Source organism: Cyprinus carpio, chromosome A8 (genome assembly GCF_018340385.1).
Source record: "Cyprinus carpio isolate SPL01 chromosome A8, ASM1834038v1, whole genome shotgun sequence".
Classification (NCBI taxonomy): Eukaryota; Metazoa; Chordata; class Actinopteri; order Cypriniformes; family Cyprinidae; genus Cyprinus; species Cyprinus carpio.
Window position 1 is genome coordinate 25,489,928 of NC_056579.1, and position 15,997 is coordinate 25,505,924.

General features: G+C 39.1%; 1 protein-coding gene across 1 annotated transcript in view; it reads right to left on the minus strand.

Annotated features, from left to right (window-relative positions):
• Window positions 1–2,284: 2,284 nt before the first annotated feature.
• The window catches only part of gnb1a (guanine nucleotide binding protein (G protein), beta polypeptide 1a), a 36,604-nt gene continuing 22,891 nt past the window's right edge, over window positions 2,285–15,997 (minus strand). The window contains exons 2-10 of the mRNA XM_042761455.1: window positions 10,306–10,418; window positions 9,282–9,320; window positions 9,053–9,159; window positions 8,977–9,004; window positions 3,943–4,105; window positions 3,783–3,849; window positions 3,203–3,404; window positions 2,897–3,113; window positions 2,285–2,373 (exon numbers count right to left, since the gene is read on the minus strand). Of these exons, the coding sequence (XP_042617389.1) occupies window positions 2,285–2,373; window positions 2,897–3,113; window positions 3,203–3,404; window positions 3,783–3,849; window positions 3,943–4,105; window positions 8,977–9,004; window positions 9,053–9,159; window positions 9,282–9,320; window positions 10,306–10,362 (969 nt within the window). The 5' untranslated portion in view covers window positions 10,363–10,418. The remainder of the gene's footprint in view (window positions 2,374–2,896; window positions 3,114–3,202; window positions 3,405–3,782; window positions 3,850–3,942; window positions 4,106–8,976; window positions 9,005–9,052; window positions 9,160–9,281; window positions 9,321–10,305; window positions 10,419–15,997) is intronic.

The window sequence follows — 15,997 nt, forward strand, 5'->3', positions numbered from 1 at the left end:
GAGGGAGGAAGAAAAGCTAATTTAGTTCATTTTTAGTTTTTTTTTTTTTCTTGCCAACTCCAGGCCTAACGCTTGCACTTTTTTTCGGTTTTTTTTTTTTTTTTTTTGTACAGAATGTTGTTTTTTTTTTGTAGTTTTTTTTTGTTGAGAATGTTGCTAAGGAAAGAGTGCTTTTCTTGATACATGTCGAGAGGGAACAACAGAAAAAGTTCTGCCATTCAGATGCTGCGTCATTTTTTTTTTAACATTTTTTTTTATTAAAGAACAAAAACCTGTTTATTACAAAATGTCTCTAGCACTGTCTTAGTATCTGAAATTTTTCTTTTGCTACAGAGAGGAGATTTCTTTGTTCTAGTTATTTGAGTGTGTGTGTTTGTACAGGGTCAGTGTGTGTGTGTGTGTGTGTGTGTGTGTGTGTGGGATTTACAAACTCTCCAGGGACAGAACAACTCAACATTCGCTGTTGTGATCAACATTGTTTGCTTCTCTTTAAGTGCATAGCTTTGAAAGTTAAACTAAATTGTGTATGCACAGAGTAGCAAAAGAAAAAAAAAAAAATAAATACTGTGATGATCTATTTAACAGGTTATTTTTTAGAAAAAAAAGAAAAAGAAAAACATCAAAGACTTAGTTCCATATGCACCTCTTTTAAGCAATTCTACAGCATGCGATTCTACGAGTTTCCCACCCATGGCAGACAACCAAAATAAGATTTTTTTGTTTTTTAATATATATTTTTTTTAACTTAAAAAGTTTTCAATATCATTATTTTCAAACATTGATTTATACAACATGTCATTCACAGAGTAGTAACTGTTTTCCAAGCACAAAACGGGCACCTCTGTTGAAACCAAAAAAATGAAGAACCGCCCACCCCTCCTTCAACATCCTCCACATCAAAGAGAAGAAAAATATCAAATAAAATCATTAAAATGATTGGTTAATCTTCATTGAATTACTCTTCATTTTCCAAAAAAAGCATGAGGAGAAGTATGGTTAAAATGGACAGGGTTTTGTCTTTGAAAATCAAGCATTCGTCATCATGAACAGCACGTGCTCGGTTAGTTGATGTATTTGCAAAACTGTATTCGCAATTCGCAACTAGACAGAAAACCAAACAAACAAAATAATATTAATAATCAACTTTCCTGGGGCTGAATATACAGGCCTGATAGCAGCTAGTGGACCCCGATCAAATCCTTTACAGATTACTGACGTAGAGAAGCTGTGACAGATCTGACAGAGCATCGAGAACGTCACGCTTGTTTTAATTCTTAACTATAAATCTGATCCTGAAACATTTAAAAACTAGGAGACAAAAGCAGGCCTGCGATCCTGACTGGGGATGAGGTCCAAAAATGGCCCATGAAGCTATCGAGCGAGTTTCTTTTAGAAAAACCTCCTGTTTTGGTGTTAAAGATAGATGACGTTAGCATAATGACAGTAGCAGTGGAATGAGTGTCGTGTTCTCTCAATACAGTATCAGGAAATGGTCCCAGAAGGATGCACAAATGTCAACCTTTATCCACTTACCAACTACAATCTAGCCGAGTGTAACAGTTGTGCTCTTATTTGTTTGTTTTTTGTTTCCAGAGAAGAAATGTTTGCTCTTTTGTGGTTTATAGATGTTGGGGTCAGTTCTGTCGTGTCGGAGAAGGAGAGAGGGGAATAAAATCGAACATTTTCATTTTGGAATGGTCTTCCAGTCAACCTTAGAGTCCGGATGCGATCTGGAAGGAAAGGGGAGAAAGAAAACCTGAAAACATTTCAGTGACCCAAGAATGCCTATCCATGATCAGCTGTGACCCGACGCCAAAGCATCTGTTTTTAACAGCAGGTGGCAGCAGAGATGCACTTGGACTGAATGAGCCGTGCATTATAACGGTTTATTTGCAAATCTGCTGAGGATGCAGGTCTTATCTCATCTGAAGCTCTGTCTTCTTCTCTTGAACTGCATCCAGGAGTTACTGTCTTGCTCTACAGCGCCACTCAGTGGTCAAACCGCATTACTGCAGGTTCTTACATTAGGTCCTATGAGATCAAACGACTACTCAACAACAAAACTATTTGTCGACAATTTTTTACTGTCGACGTTGTCGATAATGTTGACTAATCGTTTCAGGCCTAGTGTATAGTGCTTCATTTGGGACGCAGCTAGTCTTTAAAGCCCTGAATATCAGCTGATGTCAGGAATGGTGTGACAAATAGAGTCTTTGGTGTGAAGTGTTCGATGGTGTGATAAATATGTGCAGTTTTGTTTACTGATTTGATTAAAGTTATTAGTTTAACTTTCGGATTTGATTGTAGATATTGAGGTAACTTCGTCAGTTACACCCAAGCAGCTGACGCGGTTATCGTGACCCGCCAAAACCCCTGCAAACACACAAACATGCACACGTCACTTTATACTGAACCTCTTGCAGTGACATGCATCTCATGTTTTTGTCCCATCTGTTGACATTCATTCAAAATAAAATGAAATTCATTATTTCATTTGCAATAAAAGGATGTTAATAAAACACTATCATGCATATATATCATTTGCAGAAACAGAGTAAACGGGACGTACAGAATAGACACACAATAAGGGTGTGAGACTTCCTTCATGAGCCGCTGAAGGTAAACAACTACAAGAATCGCACAGTTCACTAAACAGACAAAATGTACAGCTAAAATAACTGGAAGTGCATGACACCAGCAGCCTCTTATGTTAAATATAAGGTGGACAGGATTTCTTTTTTGGGCACAGCCTGGTACCAACCCTGACCAAATTTAGACGGAGATTAGTTTGTTCTGGTGTGTTTGATCACACCAAAGCACTGGCTTCGTCTTCATCAAGTTTCAGGTAAGTTACCCATGCATCAACATGACTGCAGAGTATCTCTTTCACACTGACCTGCGCGGTCCGCTTTAAGAGCATCCCACACGTTGCAGTTGAAATCGTCGTAGCCGGCGAGCAGCAGGCGTCCGCTTTTGGAAAAGGCCACGGAGGTGATCCCACAGATGATGTTGTCGTGAGAGTAAACCATCAGCTCCTGATCGGCACGCAGGTCAAACAGCCTGCAGGTGGCGTCGTCCGAGCCCGTGGCAAATGCATTTCCGTTGGGGAAGAACTGAGAGGACACAGCGAGGTTACCCGACTTATACATACAATGCACGTGTGTATGTAAGCGAGGGCATGTTTACGGAGTGCACGGCTTACACAGATGGCGTTGATGTCGGACTCGTGGCCGGTGAAAGTTTGCCTGCACATGCCTTCTCTGACGTCCCAGAGCTTAGCAGAGGCGTCACAGGCGCCCGACACGAACAGACGTGTATCCGGGGCCAGAGACAGTGACATTACATCACCGGTGTGACCTGCGAATGTGGTCGTCTGCTGCCCGGTCTCGATATCCCACAGAGCACTGCAAGACAAACACAAAATTGGTACATTTCTGCATTTAGCAGACTCATACCCAAATCAACTTAGAAGAGAGAAACAAAAAAACTGTCAAAGAGCCAACAATATTCGTAAGTGATGCTGGTAATTTTTTTTACTCAAATAGAGTTATCCGTAAAAATGTTCCTGTTTAGAGAACCTGTATAAAAATGATGATCTCGTAATTAACAGACCTGATCCAGTGCTCAAGGAAATGACTTAACGCTACAACATTAAAAACAGTTGTGTTCATTTAAAAACAACGCACAATTCAAAAGCAAAGTTTCACACAGACAGAGTTCCAACCTCTAGGTTAAGTGTATGTTATCAGTGAGAACGCCGCTGAGGCAGTACCCAAACTCACCAGCTGGTGTCGCCTGAGCTGGTGACAATCTGGTTATCGTCCAGGAAGCGGCAGCAGGACAGGTAGCCTGTGTGAACACAGCAGTTAAACAGCAGGAACCAGAGCGGAACTCACTCCAGATTCACTCCCAAGACACAAACGCTTAAGTGAAAACAGTTACCTGTGTGTCCGGCCAGTTCACGGCTGACGCGCACGTTCCCCTCGCGGGTCTTCAGGTTGTAGATGGAGCAAATGTTATCCAAGCCTCCACAGGCCACATAGTTTCCAGACGGCGCATAGGCGCAGGTCATCACCCACGAGGAGCGCAGCGGAATAGCGTGCACCTACACATCAACACGGTTTAGTAGTTTTTTTTGTATGACACATGCGCTACTAATGTTGAATCTGTATTAACCTGAAGCTTATACAGTTGACAGATGAAAAGATTTATAAGAATATAAAAACAGGTTTGCTGGCTGTACTTGTATCATTGCACAATCGTCAAATAATGAGATCAGATTTCACGTGTGTTTTCCAGAGGTGCCATCAATGCAATGCAAAAACTGCCCATAACTGTATACTACATGCAAAACATCCATGCATTGTTATGAAACATCGCTGATTACAATACTTACATGCATCTATAATGATCATACGGGCGTTTTTGCAAGAGCTCAGTGAGCGTGCTCTGAACTGGAGTGATTGACAGCTTTAGTGATCATAAAGGGAGCTATCAGTGCGTAACTCATACACACTTTGAATAAAGAGTTTTAATGCTACACACTGCAAAGTTTCGGGATCAAATCTGAAACTAACAGACATGCCATTTGTTTGTTACATACAATTGTTTTTTTGGTTTTCAAATATTTTCAAATATTAAATATTATATATATTTATATACAGTACAGACCAAAAGTTTGGAAACATTACTATTTTTAATGTTTTTGAAAGAAGTCTCTTCTGCTCATCAAGCCTGCATTTATTTGATCAAAAATACAGAAAAAACAGTAATATTGTGAAATATTATTACAACTTAAAATAATAGTTTTCTATTTGAATATACTTTAAAAAAATAATTTATTCCTGTGATGCAAAGCTGAATTTTCAGCATCATTACTCCAGCCTTCAGTGTCACATGTAACATCCAGTCTATCACATGATCATTTAGAAATCATTCTAATATTCTGATTTATTATGAGTGTTGGAAACAGTTCTGCTGTCTAATATATTTGATGAATAAAAAGTTTAAAAAGAACTGCATTTATTAAAAAAAAAAAAAAAAAAAAAAAAAAGATTACAGTTCTGCTGTCTAATATTTTTGTTTTTTATTTGGTTTTACTTTTTATCAATTTAACACATCCTTGCTGAATAAAAGTATTGATTTTATTTAAAAAAAAAAGAAAAAAAACAATTACTGACCCCAAATTACTGACCAGTAGTGTATATTGTTATTACAAAATATTTATATTTTAAAAACAAAGCTTTTTTTTTTTTTTTTTACTTTTTATTCATCAAAGTATCCTAAAAAAGTATCACATGTTCTGAAAAAATATTAAGCAGCAGAACTGTTTCCAACTTTGATAATGAATCATCATATTAGAATGATTTCTAAAGGATCATGTGATAATGATCCTAAAAATTCAGCTTTGCGTCACAGAAATAAATGATAATTTAAAGTATAATAAATTTAAAAACAATTATTTTAAATTGTAATAATATATCACACAATTACATTTTTTTCTGTATTTTTGATCAAATAAATGCAGGCTTGATGAGCAGAAGAAACTTCTTTCAAAAACATTAAAAATAGCAATGTTTCCAAACTTTTGACCTGTACTGTATGTATGTAATGTAACACTTCTCTTGTTCATACAGCTTAAAAAGCATCACATGATGTACCTCATTAAATGAATTGAGAGAATCCAGACAAATAAGTTATTTAACATGTAATAATAGTTTTTAAATGTTGTGTTTGTATTTACGTTTTCATTGTTTGTAGTATTTGTTTTGCTTTATAATTTGTTTTGTTTGTTGTGTAGCTGTAACAGGTAGTTTGTTTTCAGTGATGGGGCGGGAAATAAAGACACTGAGAACAATGAGGGCAATTTCAACTCATTCTGAACATCATTGTGTTAAGAAAACTGCCTGAGAGAAGTCTGATGATCATAAAATCTATATAAAACATGCTGTACGCAGATGTAGGGCATGCTTTGCATAAAGACGGACTACAAATTTGAGATTATGTTGTAGTGTTATAGATGGATGATATTATTATATAAGAAGGATTTGTTCACATGATATTAATATATGGTAGATTTGATTAAGGTTGTTGTTCGGTATCATGTGCAGGTGCAGAAACATTGAATATTTACAATACAACAACCTCAAGAGACATGTTTATTAAAGGTTTCTTAAATATTAAAAATATTAAAGACGCAAATTCTCATGCAGACTCTTCTTCATCAAGCTGACTGATGTCATCCCGGCAGTAGATCTAGTGCTGAGGTCAAACTAAGCTCTGGTTGGTCTGATACGGTACGGTGAACGGGAGCCTCGTATCAGGAGTGGAAAGATGGCACCTCTTTAGATAATCCATGATTTTGCCAATAAAATAAGGGAATTTAAAATGAAAATAGAAATGAGCATTAAATTCCTCTCTTTCTGAGAGAAGCGACTGAAAGCGTCCTGATACGTGTCTCGCTCAAGGACAAGCGTGTACAGTGATTGAGCTGAACATTGTGTAATTATAAACGTTCTCGGTAGTTACAGCTTCACACAAAGTTAAGGCCGACAGAAATAGCAGCAGCAGCAGCTCATCTGCAGAGGCAGAATGAAGATCGCAGGCACTGAACTACAGAAACACAGACGCTGGGGTTAAATCAGGCCACCTTAACATTTGGACAGGATGCCACTGATATATTACACTCTGTATTTTATTTAATTTGATTTAATTTGGTGCGATTCGTTGAAGTATTGGTGCTCAACTACGCCGTTCAAGACCCTGCCACGCCGCTCACATAGATGTCCATGACATTAACAATGATTTTAGCCTGTACACTAGTGGTCAGATTTACAGCTTCAGACTTCATTGACCGTGAGAACAGAGCGACACGTTCAGTGTGAGACATCCGAGGCATGACACCTTTTAGGCTTTTGGCTTGGGTTTACAGATTCAGGATTCATTGACCGTGAGTACCGGGTAAACTCGCTTCACCTACCGGCCGGGTGAATAAAAATAGCATACTGTTTCACCCGGACGGTGGACAAAAAAGTTAATTTCCATCCCTGGTGTGTGTACAACACGCAATAAAGTGTAATATCATCCGAAGCCGCTCCGTGGAGAAAGGGGTGTAAACCGGGCTCGAAACGGCGGCGTTGTTCCAGTACAGCTGTTTTACCCGGCCGGTGTGCTGCTGGCGGAGTGATATATTTGTTGGTTATTTACAGTACGTTTTATAGCACGCGTTCATGATATACAAGATCGTGTGAAGAGTTGAATTTGTTATCGCGCACAAATTTCCGCATACTGTCACGTCTCTGTCAAACCCCGGTAAGTTCATTCTCCTCCAGCATTCTGCAACATTTTAGATTATATGGACAGTTTGTGTTTATCTTATTGTTTTTAATGGCATAATAAGCAAACTAACAAACAGTATTATCGGTGTCTAATAACTGATGTCCGGGGGATGCATTTTATTTCCAGTCTTCAAAAGTTAGCTCTGTGGCTAGTAAGTTGTTACGCTGTTCATTTTTGTTTGTAGAAACAACATTGTATCGCTACACTTTGACAGCTCTGGCGTGACGAACAATAAAAAGCATGCATTAAAAACCTGTCCGTTCGTTTTTCGTAAAAGTTTGCGACCGAGATTTCTTTCTACGGGACTTTTCCCCATGTGTTCCCTCAACCACAAAAAAAAATAAATAAATAAATAAAATAACACTTATACTGGTGAATCCTTTCCTTTGGAATTAAATAAAACATTATTAATGCATACGAAAACTGTTTAGAATGTCACAAAAATCTTTCTGTGCATTAAAAAAGTAGTGCATGTATCATCCTGGGCTCCGGAGTTGAGAGAATGAGGAAGAGTTCTGTTTCAAAACTAGTAAGCCCCTAGATAGGCAGCATTTTTGAGCATCACTGAAAATGTCAGTATTTCATTTGAGATTAAACTGCTTAAGTATTGTATCTTGTTATTAATTTTCACATGCAGTTACACATTGCCAAGAAAGTGGCTGGTAAAAACATTGAGTGGCTGGTAGATTTTGAAATCCTCCAGCCACAGTGGCCGGTGGACAAAAAAGTTAATTTCCATCCCTGCACGACACGCCGCTTCACATCCAGTGTGAATCCACAAGCTATCGTTTTCTTTTTAATGAATGTCCAGGAGGAGAGGCTACAGTGACTTTTGTGATTTGACCTCCTGTCATGATGGATATTATTAAAACCAGTAAGAGCTTCTGCACACTCTCAAAACAATTAAGCACATTTACCTCCAATTTTCAGTACTGTCTAAGGTGACCACACGTCCTCTTTTTCCTGGACATGTCCTGGCCGGGATTTCTAAATGACCCAAAAGGTCCAGGTTGTGGCTTGGTTTCTTATTGTATTTGAACTTACTGAAGGTAGGGACTGAACAGTAGTTTAGTAGTAGTAGCAGGCACTGCACATCATTAACCAATCGTGGCCAAAAGCCAGACATTTTAGGCAATCTAGGAATGCCAGCCAGGGCATGTCCAGGGAAAAAACAATATTACTATAAAAAACCCCTCTCACTACTGTAGTACAATAACCAAAATAAATACAGTTCTTAAAGTTCATGGTAGCATATTTCCTATTGAAAACAGAAAAAGTTAGCACACCTAGGCTCCAGAAGTACTAACATTTAATGTGATAGTCTGTTTTTGGAGCCTAGGTGTGTCGACTTTTTTCTGTTTTCATTATTAATATATTTTGTCGAACACCCTGCTTGAGAGTTTTTCCAGCGCATATTTCCTTCTCCCACCGATGTGAATTTAGGAGGAACGTAAATGTCACAATGAAAAAAAATCTTTATGGTCTTTCGGTAGAGAATTTAATTTTCTTCATGGAAAAAAAGTTTTCTTTTGATTTTGCTGTAAATGTGCTCCAGACATGTTTTTTGTGTGATCGCAGACTCAGAGACAAAACTGTTGTGTAGCCTATAAAGTGATCTTTGCTGAGCCAATCACATACTGCGTGCATGTGGCTGAAGACCATCAGCCTGCTGGACATCACAACACAACTCCTCACAGCTGTACGAGTTTATCACCTTGAGTCAGTGCCCCAGTGCATGGCGTAGATCTTTGCCAAGTGTCCCCTCAGTGTCCGTCTAGTGCGCATCTGAATCCGCCCCACAGGCTCAATATTGGCTGTGATCTGCCAGAAACACACGAGAACAAAATCAAGTTCAAAATACACCAATCGAAACTCCATCCAAACACAACATGATCTGAGAATTGTTTATTTGTGACGGAGGTTTGCTGTTGAACGAGTCCTACCTGAGAGAGGGTGGCATCCGCACATGCTTTCCGTGCATCCTTGAGAAGAAAAACACAGATAAGTCCACAAATACATACAGAATCGGTCTCGTAGGTCAGAAATGCTAAAGAAGTGTCATAACCAGGCACACCATCAAGAAAGCTCTGTAAGCTCTGTAGTTTATGTGCCAGTGAGCTTTTCCTGTGGTTGAGGCTATACGGCATCACATGACTGAAATAGTTCAGAGAGCCTGGTTAAAACTCTTGTCCTTTGTCACAGTTATGATGAAAACTGGTTATGACACTGCACGTCAATGTTCGAGTAAAACAAATTAGTGAGGGAGTAGCTTTAATGATTGAATGTGCAGGGCTGTGCTGATAAAATCAGATATGGCCATTCTTTTGTTGACAATATTGTATGAACACTTCAGAAAGGGGCTCTCAACTCGTGGGTTGCAGGTCTGTTTTGACAGCAGAGAAAAACCTAATCGAATCCAACAAACCTTGTAATCGTGCATGGTCAGGATACAGAGCAAAAATCCTCATGAACTTTTGTTAACACCACGGTCCAATCAACCTCCACAAACTGAGCCAAAACATGAGCTCAGATGGCAGAGTGTTGGCGATAACAACGCCAAGGCCATGGGTTCAGTTCCCAATGAACGGCTTACAATGCAAGTCACATTGAATAAAAGCGCTTAAATATAAAATGGTCATTTTTTCTAGTTTTCTGTACTGTTGGTCAATGCACAGTCACTTCAATATTGATTTTCAAGAACATCTGTGTTACTTTAATCAGAAAACAATTTGAGTGTTGGAGCAAAATCAGAACAGCTTATGAATATGAATAAACGGGTCACCTACAGCACAAGCTCAGCTGGGCCCTTAGAGGGCGCAAAAGCTGAATTCACCTCGAGTCTCTCTCCAGAGCACTTTCTGCAGGTTCCAGTGCCAGTTATGTGTCATGTGGGAGCATGTGGTATCCTAATGTGTACTGAATGTCAAGAAAGTGTGTGTGTGATGGTGTGTGTGTGAAACGACTGACTCTGATCTGGTTTTTCAGCTGTTCAGCCTCCTGGCGTAACTGGTCGAGTTCGCTCATTTTCTTCTGCTAGGCGATGGGCTTCACTCCGTCCGCTCACTGGCGCTCGCACTGATCTGAAAAACACACAGATATCATCACTCTATTGGTTGCATATTATTAAACAAAACCACAAGTGCACATCGTGTAGCATTTAAACAGACGCATCCTCCTGGAGATGGTTTCAATTTGCTGGACTGTCATCAAAACATTTTTCAGCACCACATTTCAGAGCCTCTGCTTTGAGCAGCATGTCCATCACCGACACACCAGCTACAGGCCTGTATTCTGGGCACAGTTTTGCATGAACTGTTGGCCCAGAACACATCTGATGTGATCGCCCCGTTACAAACCTGCAGGATCGGAGTGCGGTGGACACCAGTATAGTGCTTCCAGCTGGTCACTAACACAACACACAGATATCCCAGCACTGCTGTGTGTGTGTGTGTGTGCACAAACACAGCTGACATCAGACAGCGCTATAGTTAGAGTGCCGTTACCATTGGACACAGCGAGAGTTTTAATTTCCAACACTAATGGTTTTATGTGTTTGAGTCTCTCTCGCCGCCTGTGTTCTTGTCAACCCGTGAAGCAGTTGCTTAGCAACAGTGTTGTGCAGCGAGCCTGTGCTAAAGATCAGCATTACTGCACGCCTCCCGGCAGCACAGCACACGGCTACACAAGCGCTTCACGCGACAGCCGAGAGCAGCTAATCACATTACAGTAACAGTGAATTAGATCTTCGTTTGATCGAATCTACTTCCACCTACACAGCGGGAATCATACACTGAGCATTCACCATCTATTTGTAGGGACTCTGATGCTGATCTATAACTAAGCAACACCAGTTGTTGTTTTTTCCAGACACTAAAGAGTTGTTCGCATTAGCGATGTCCTCTTAACCTCTGTATACGTGCAGTTTGTTGGTCTTCCACACACATCCACGCTTCAAACACCTGTAAAGACCTGCTCAAAAGTTTGGTGCGATAAACATTTGAATGTAAAAATGAATTGTTGTTAATCTGTTTAGTCCGACGCAAACCTTTTCTGCAGAGAGGTGATCTAATCTCTTTTCTATCACACTGTGAAGAATCTGGCCAACCAATGAGATCGGTGCTTTCACTCACGTGCCCAGAGCTGCTGCAGCCACATAAAACTACGACTTGGTGGTGCTGACAAACTTATTATTTTGCTAAGCAGCTGTAAATAGCAGAAACCGTAAACTCTCGTTTCTGTAGCCTTGTATTGGGTTTTCTTTGAAAAACATCACAGCCAAAAATCATGTGCAAGACCAGTGGACCAAGCAATACTGCTGCTGCTAGTTGACGTGGAAATACCAGCCATTCATTCTATTTGTTTATTTATTTAGGTGTCATTTTATTTTGCTTTATATTATTACAAGGCTCCATTTAAATCACTGCCATGCTATTGTTAGATTGTTAAATGAACTGAATTTGACCTCAGCACTTACGTGTTGGTTTTCTTTGTGTCACTCGCAGCAGGCTCCGAGAAATAAATGTCCGAATGTCGTCTCAAATGACGAGCAAGCTGAAGGGTATTTTGACTTGGAAGAAAACAGGAAAGTTCTGTATAGGTTTTATATCAAACTGGCATATAACAGTTCTGTTAATGCCTGTTATACTAGGTGAGTTTTATTTTGGTTTTATTTCGAGTTGGAGTATAAGAGTTATGTTGTTGTCTTCTTTGTTATGAGCAGCTGCTACATCAATATCATAATGAACAGAATTCTCTTAAATAATTGCTCTAATCATATTTCATCTTTAATTTAACAGGCAACCACTCGTTTAACATAAACCTTCTAACATCGATGTATATATATATAGATATATTCTGAAATGTAAGTTATTTTTTTAATTATCTGAAACGTTCTGCGACATACAATTCAATTATCGTCAAGCAAGCTAAACACATCTGTATTGGTGCAGAAGGACAGACACACACAGGCTGCTAGTTTCACTTTCGCTTTAAAGTGGTGCATGCTTGACGTTTAAAATAAATGTTGTTTATAGTGAATGCCCCTATATTGTTTGTTTTAATCCAAATAATGCATGTGCTACGTGAGCCAAGTACTCGCGCTACATGTTACAGGACCTATTTCTAGCAACATTCAATTTAGGAGCTGACTGTTTAAATTCGAGACTGCCTTCCGGGGGTTTATTCGATTCTTATCTTCCATTTAAATGTTCATGAAATTAGTCGTTGCACACATCCCTAGTGTGAACAGACAAACTGCATGCACAAAACATTTGTGCTGGTGTGAACAGTGCTCTGACAGAAACCCACATGTAAACCCACTTTCTGTTAATCGCTTAAACAGTGCAAGTAAAGCGCTGTTCACCTCTATGTGACGTTTCAGAAAGCTGCTTTCTGTTAAAACCCTGGAATAAGCTGTATTCACATACAGGGTCAATGCGAATGCAAATGCAAATTAAATTAAAATTTTTATTTTTATTGGTCCATTACGCTCACTAAAGAAAGTTTAAGACTGGTTTCACGACCTTAACTCTGACTTGTCAGTATGAGCATCAATAGAGTCTCATTTAAACAAACTTTGCTCCAACAACTAATTTTTATCACTCCGATACGATCAGATATATATTTCAGTTATTAAAATATTTTAGTTAAAACTACAGGCAGGTAAATATTGTGGTTTACTTCCAGATATGTAGTCACACTGCTGCATTTAAAAATAAATTAAATTAGTAGAAACACTTTTTTTCTTCTTCGAAATAAATATCCCATCTAAAATGGCAACACACACATAATATTTTTCTTCAAACAGGTACAATGCCTTGCCCTACCCATTTAAACAATTAAAAGCCATGGCAAAAACATACTGTACCCTTTCTGTACTTCACCGAAAGAAAGAAATCCAGAGGTAAAAGCTTGAATTAAATGGGTCAAGAGTTGGTTCGGTGATCAGAGGGAGCAGAGGAAAGTGCGAGTGGACACAGACATGGACCTCGTCCCGTTCTCAATGTCACTCCTGTAATCCAGGGACACAGTTGATTCAGCGCGTCCGCACAAATCCGGTTAACACCAAATCTGCTGATGAACTCTCCTGCTGACCCAAATCCACTGCCGACACTTTCACTCGCGTCGCACGTCAAAATGAACAAGAACATGAAATCTGACCAACTTTAGTATCTAGTGTGAATCTTTGTGTGATCCTGCTGCACTGACACACTCCAACAGAAAGGCTACTGTAGTAACATCTCATCTAATTCAGCACAACTAGCTCTAGTCACCACACAATGTCCATCTGAAGATGAAAAGCCATTAGAAGTCCTATGCTGCATGATTAAGGTCACAGTTCCTGTCCAGACCTCAAATTACCATTCCCTCAGGTGTGCAGTCTTATTTCTAGAGGAAAGTAGAGTCTTACCTGGATTCTGTATTTCTAGACACAGCTCCCGTGCCTCCAATGGCCAAAGACCTTCTGAATGGATCTACACTGGATAAACACCTCACCAGAACGACAGCGGCTGATTGGCTGGCTCCACGTTTAGACGCAGAGATGCGGTTTAAGCCGCACATAATCCAGCTGATAAAATGTCATGTTAATATTGCTAATACAGGGTCAGCGGCCGCATCAATATACGGCTTTACCTTCACCTCAACAGCACTGCTCTCTCTAAAACTACACGCATCCACCATCAAAATAAACAACACGGCAAACCCAATCTGTCTGCAGTATAACTTTAAAAAAACATTGTAGTCATTCACATGTACGGTGAATATGACCTAACCAGCAAAGCATGACCCCTCTCAAATTCAACTGCTTTTATTTCCAGCAAATTTCCTAACGTGTAAATATTTGGATTAATATAGTTACAAGAACTGAGTTCAACAACTGAGACATAAATCAAACAATTTTCAGAGACATAAGCATTTCTGAATGAATCCATGTAAATGATTCAATGAACCACTCAATTGCTTCATTACATTTGAACAAATATGTTGAATGATTGACTCAATGCCTCAATCATTAAGACAATGAGTTGCTGCCATAGTTTCATATTTAAAATATCATTTAAGGGGGGTACAACGGAGTATTTCTGTGCCATGTGTCTTAATTCTGGGTTCATGGTTGTTTCGGGTTTTTTTTTTTTTTTTTTTTTCTTTGTTGGTTAGACGAGGGTGGAACTCCTTATATGGGCATTTCTCCCTGGATAATGGCAAATGCGGACGTGTGGACGAGTGAGAGATAGCGAGATTAAGTGAGTTTTGTATGCCGGCAGCGCTGCACGGGACTCGCTCGGGAAGAATTTATCCAAAGAAATGTGTTTTTGGTTGTAAGGGAAATAACTTTGTTCAGCTTCCTAAAGATCCAGCGTTATGTAAACCGTGGATACAGTTTGTTTTTCCGGGGCAGTTTCACAAGTGTGGTTGTTGACAAACTTTTTATAAACAAGGCCCAGTTCGACACTGGATTTGCACATGTTTTGATACTGAAAGATGGAGCAGACCCAGCTATAAAAGATCCGGACATGATTCAGAACTGCAGACGGTAAGTGAAACAGCATCAAATGTCTGTTTTGTTGGCATTTGGTGCTCAAGTGCTCGTCACTCTTTAGCTCCGCCCACAGCGCCTCCAAGAGCTCGGCTTTTTCTGGAGAGAATCGTAAAGCTGTATCTTTCTTTTTAAATATGATAAAACTAGACTTTTTGGAGATATGAAGGATGCAGTACTACTTTATAGGTACTCAAGATTAACATGAGATTGGGTGAAACTGTGTGTTAATGCCCCCTTTAAGTGACTTTCCATTATTAAAAATTCTAAAAACATTAATCTCACTGTATTATTAATGCAATTGCCGTTAATGAGCTGCATTAAACAGTCTGTGTAAATGCACCAAAATGCAACCTCAGATGCAGCTTCTATTACGGAGTGAAAATATCACCTACAACTGCAATCAAGAAATCTGTCACTGTATTCACAACATCTTTGATATTTTGCTGACCTCCACACATGCTTGGACCCTAACGGATGAAGATGTGGCTGTATATTTAGCGGATTTCTTTATTAATTAAAGTCATTTCACATGTAAAAAAAGTGAGTGAGATGAAGACGTATTAGATAAAGGTGCAGTACTTTTGTGTATAATATTTGAATAAAGTTTGGGTGAACAGGTGTTCACAGGCTCACATTTAAAAAAACTGAAGGGTGGACTTCTGTAGTGGACAGGAAGGAAATGTGACTGGAAGAAGTTCCTGACAGCTAATGCATTGAAACATTTAGTAGGGCCTCAAAAACAAACCATAATTTTACAGCATATTAGCCTGAAGACCACATGAAATGACTTGACAAGCACAGTCTTCTTTCCTGTGTTGACGTTTTTCCTGTTGATATATATATATATATCTTTGTTTTACTGATTAGGGAAGTCTTATTTCTTATTTTGAAGAATTTCAAAGTGGCTTTAATGAAATTCATACCGTTCATGTTCATAATGCATGCATACACAATGCCTTATCCACATTTAGCAGTTTAAGAAAGAAGAAAATCTCTCCTTAAAACGTGATAAAGCAAAACAGAGTCATGCTGAAAATGACTTTACCGTGTGTGCAGGGAGCAGCTAAATCGGTGCAGTACAGAAGGTGAGCAGGTTTATGATTTTAATATATTAAATGA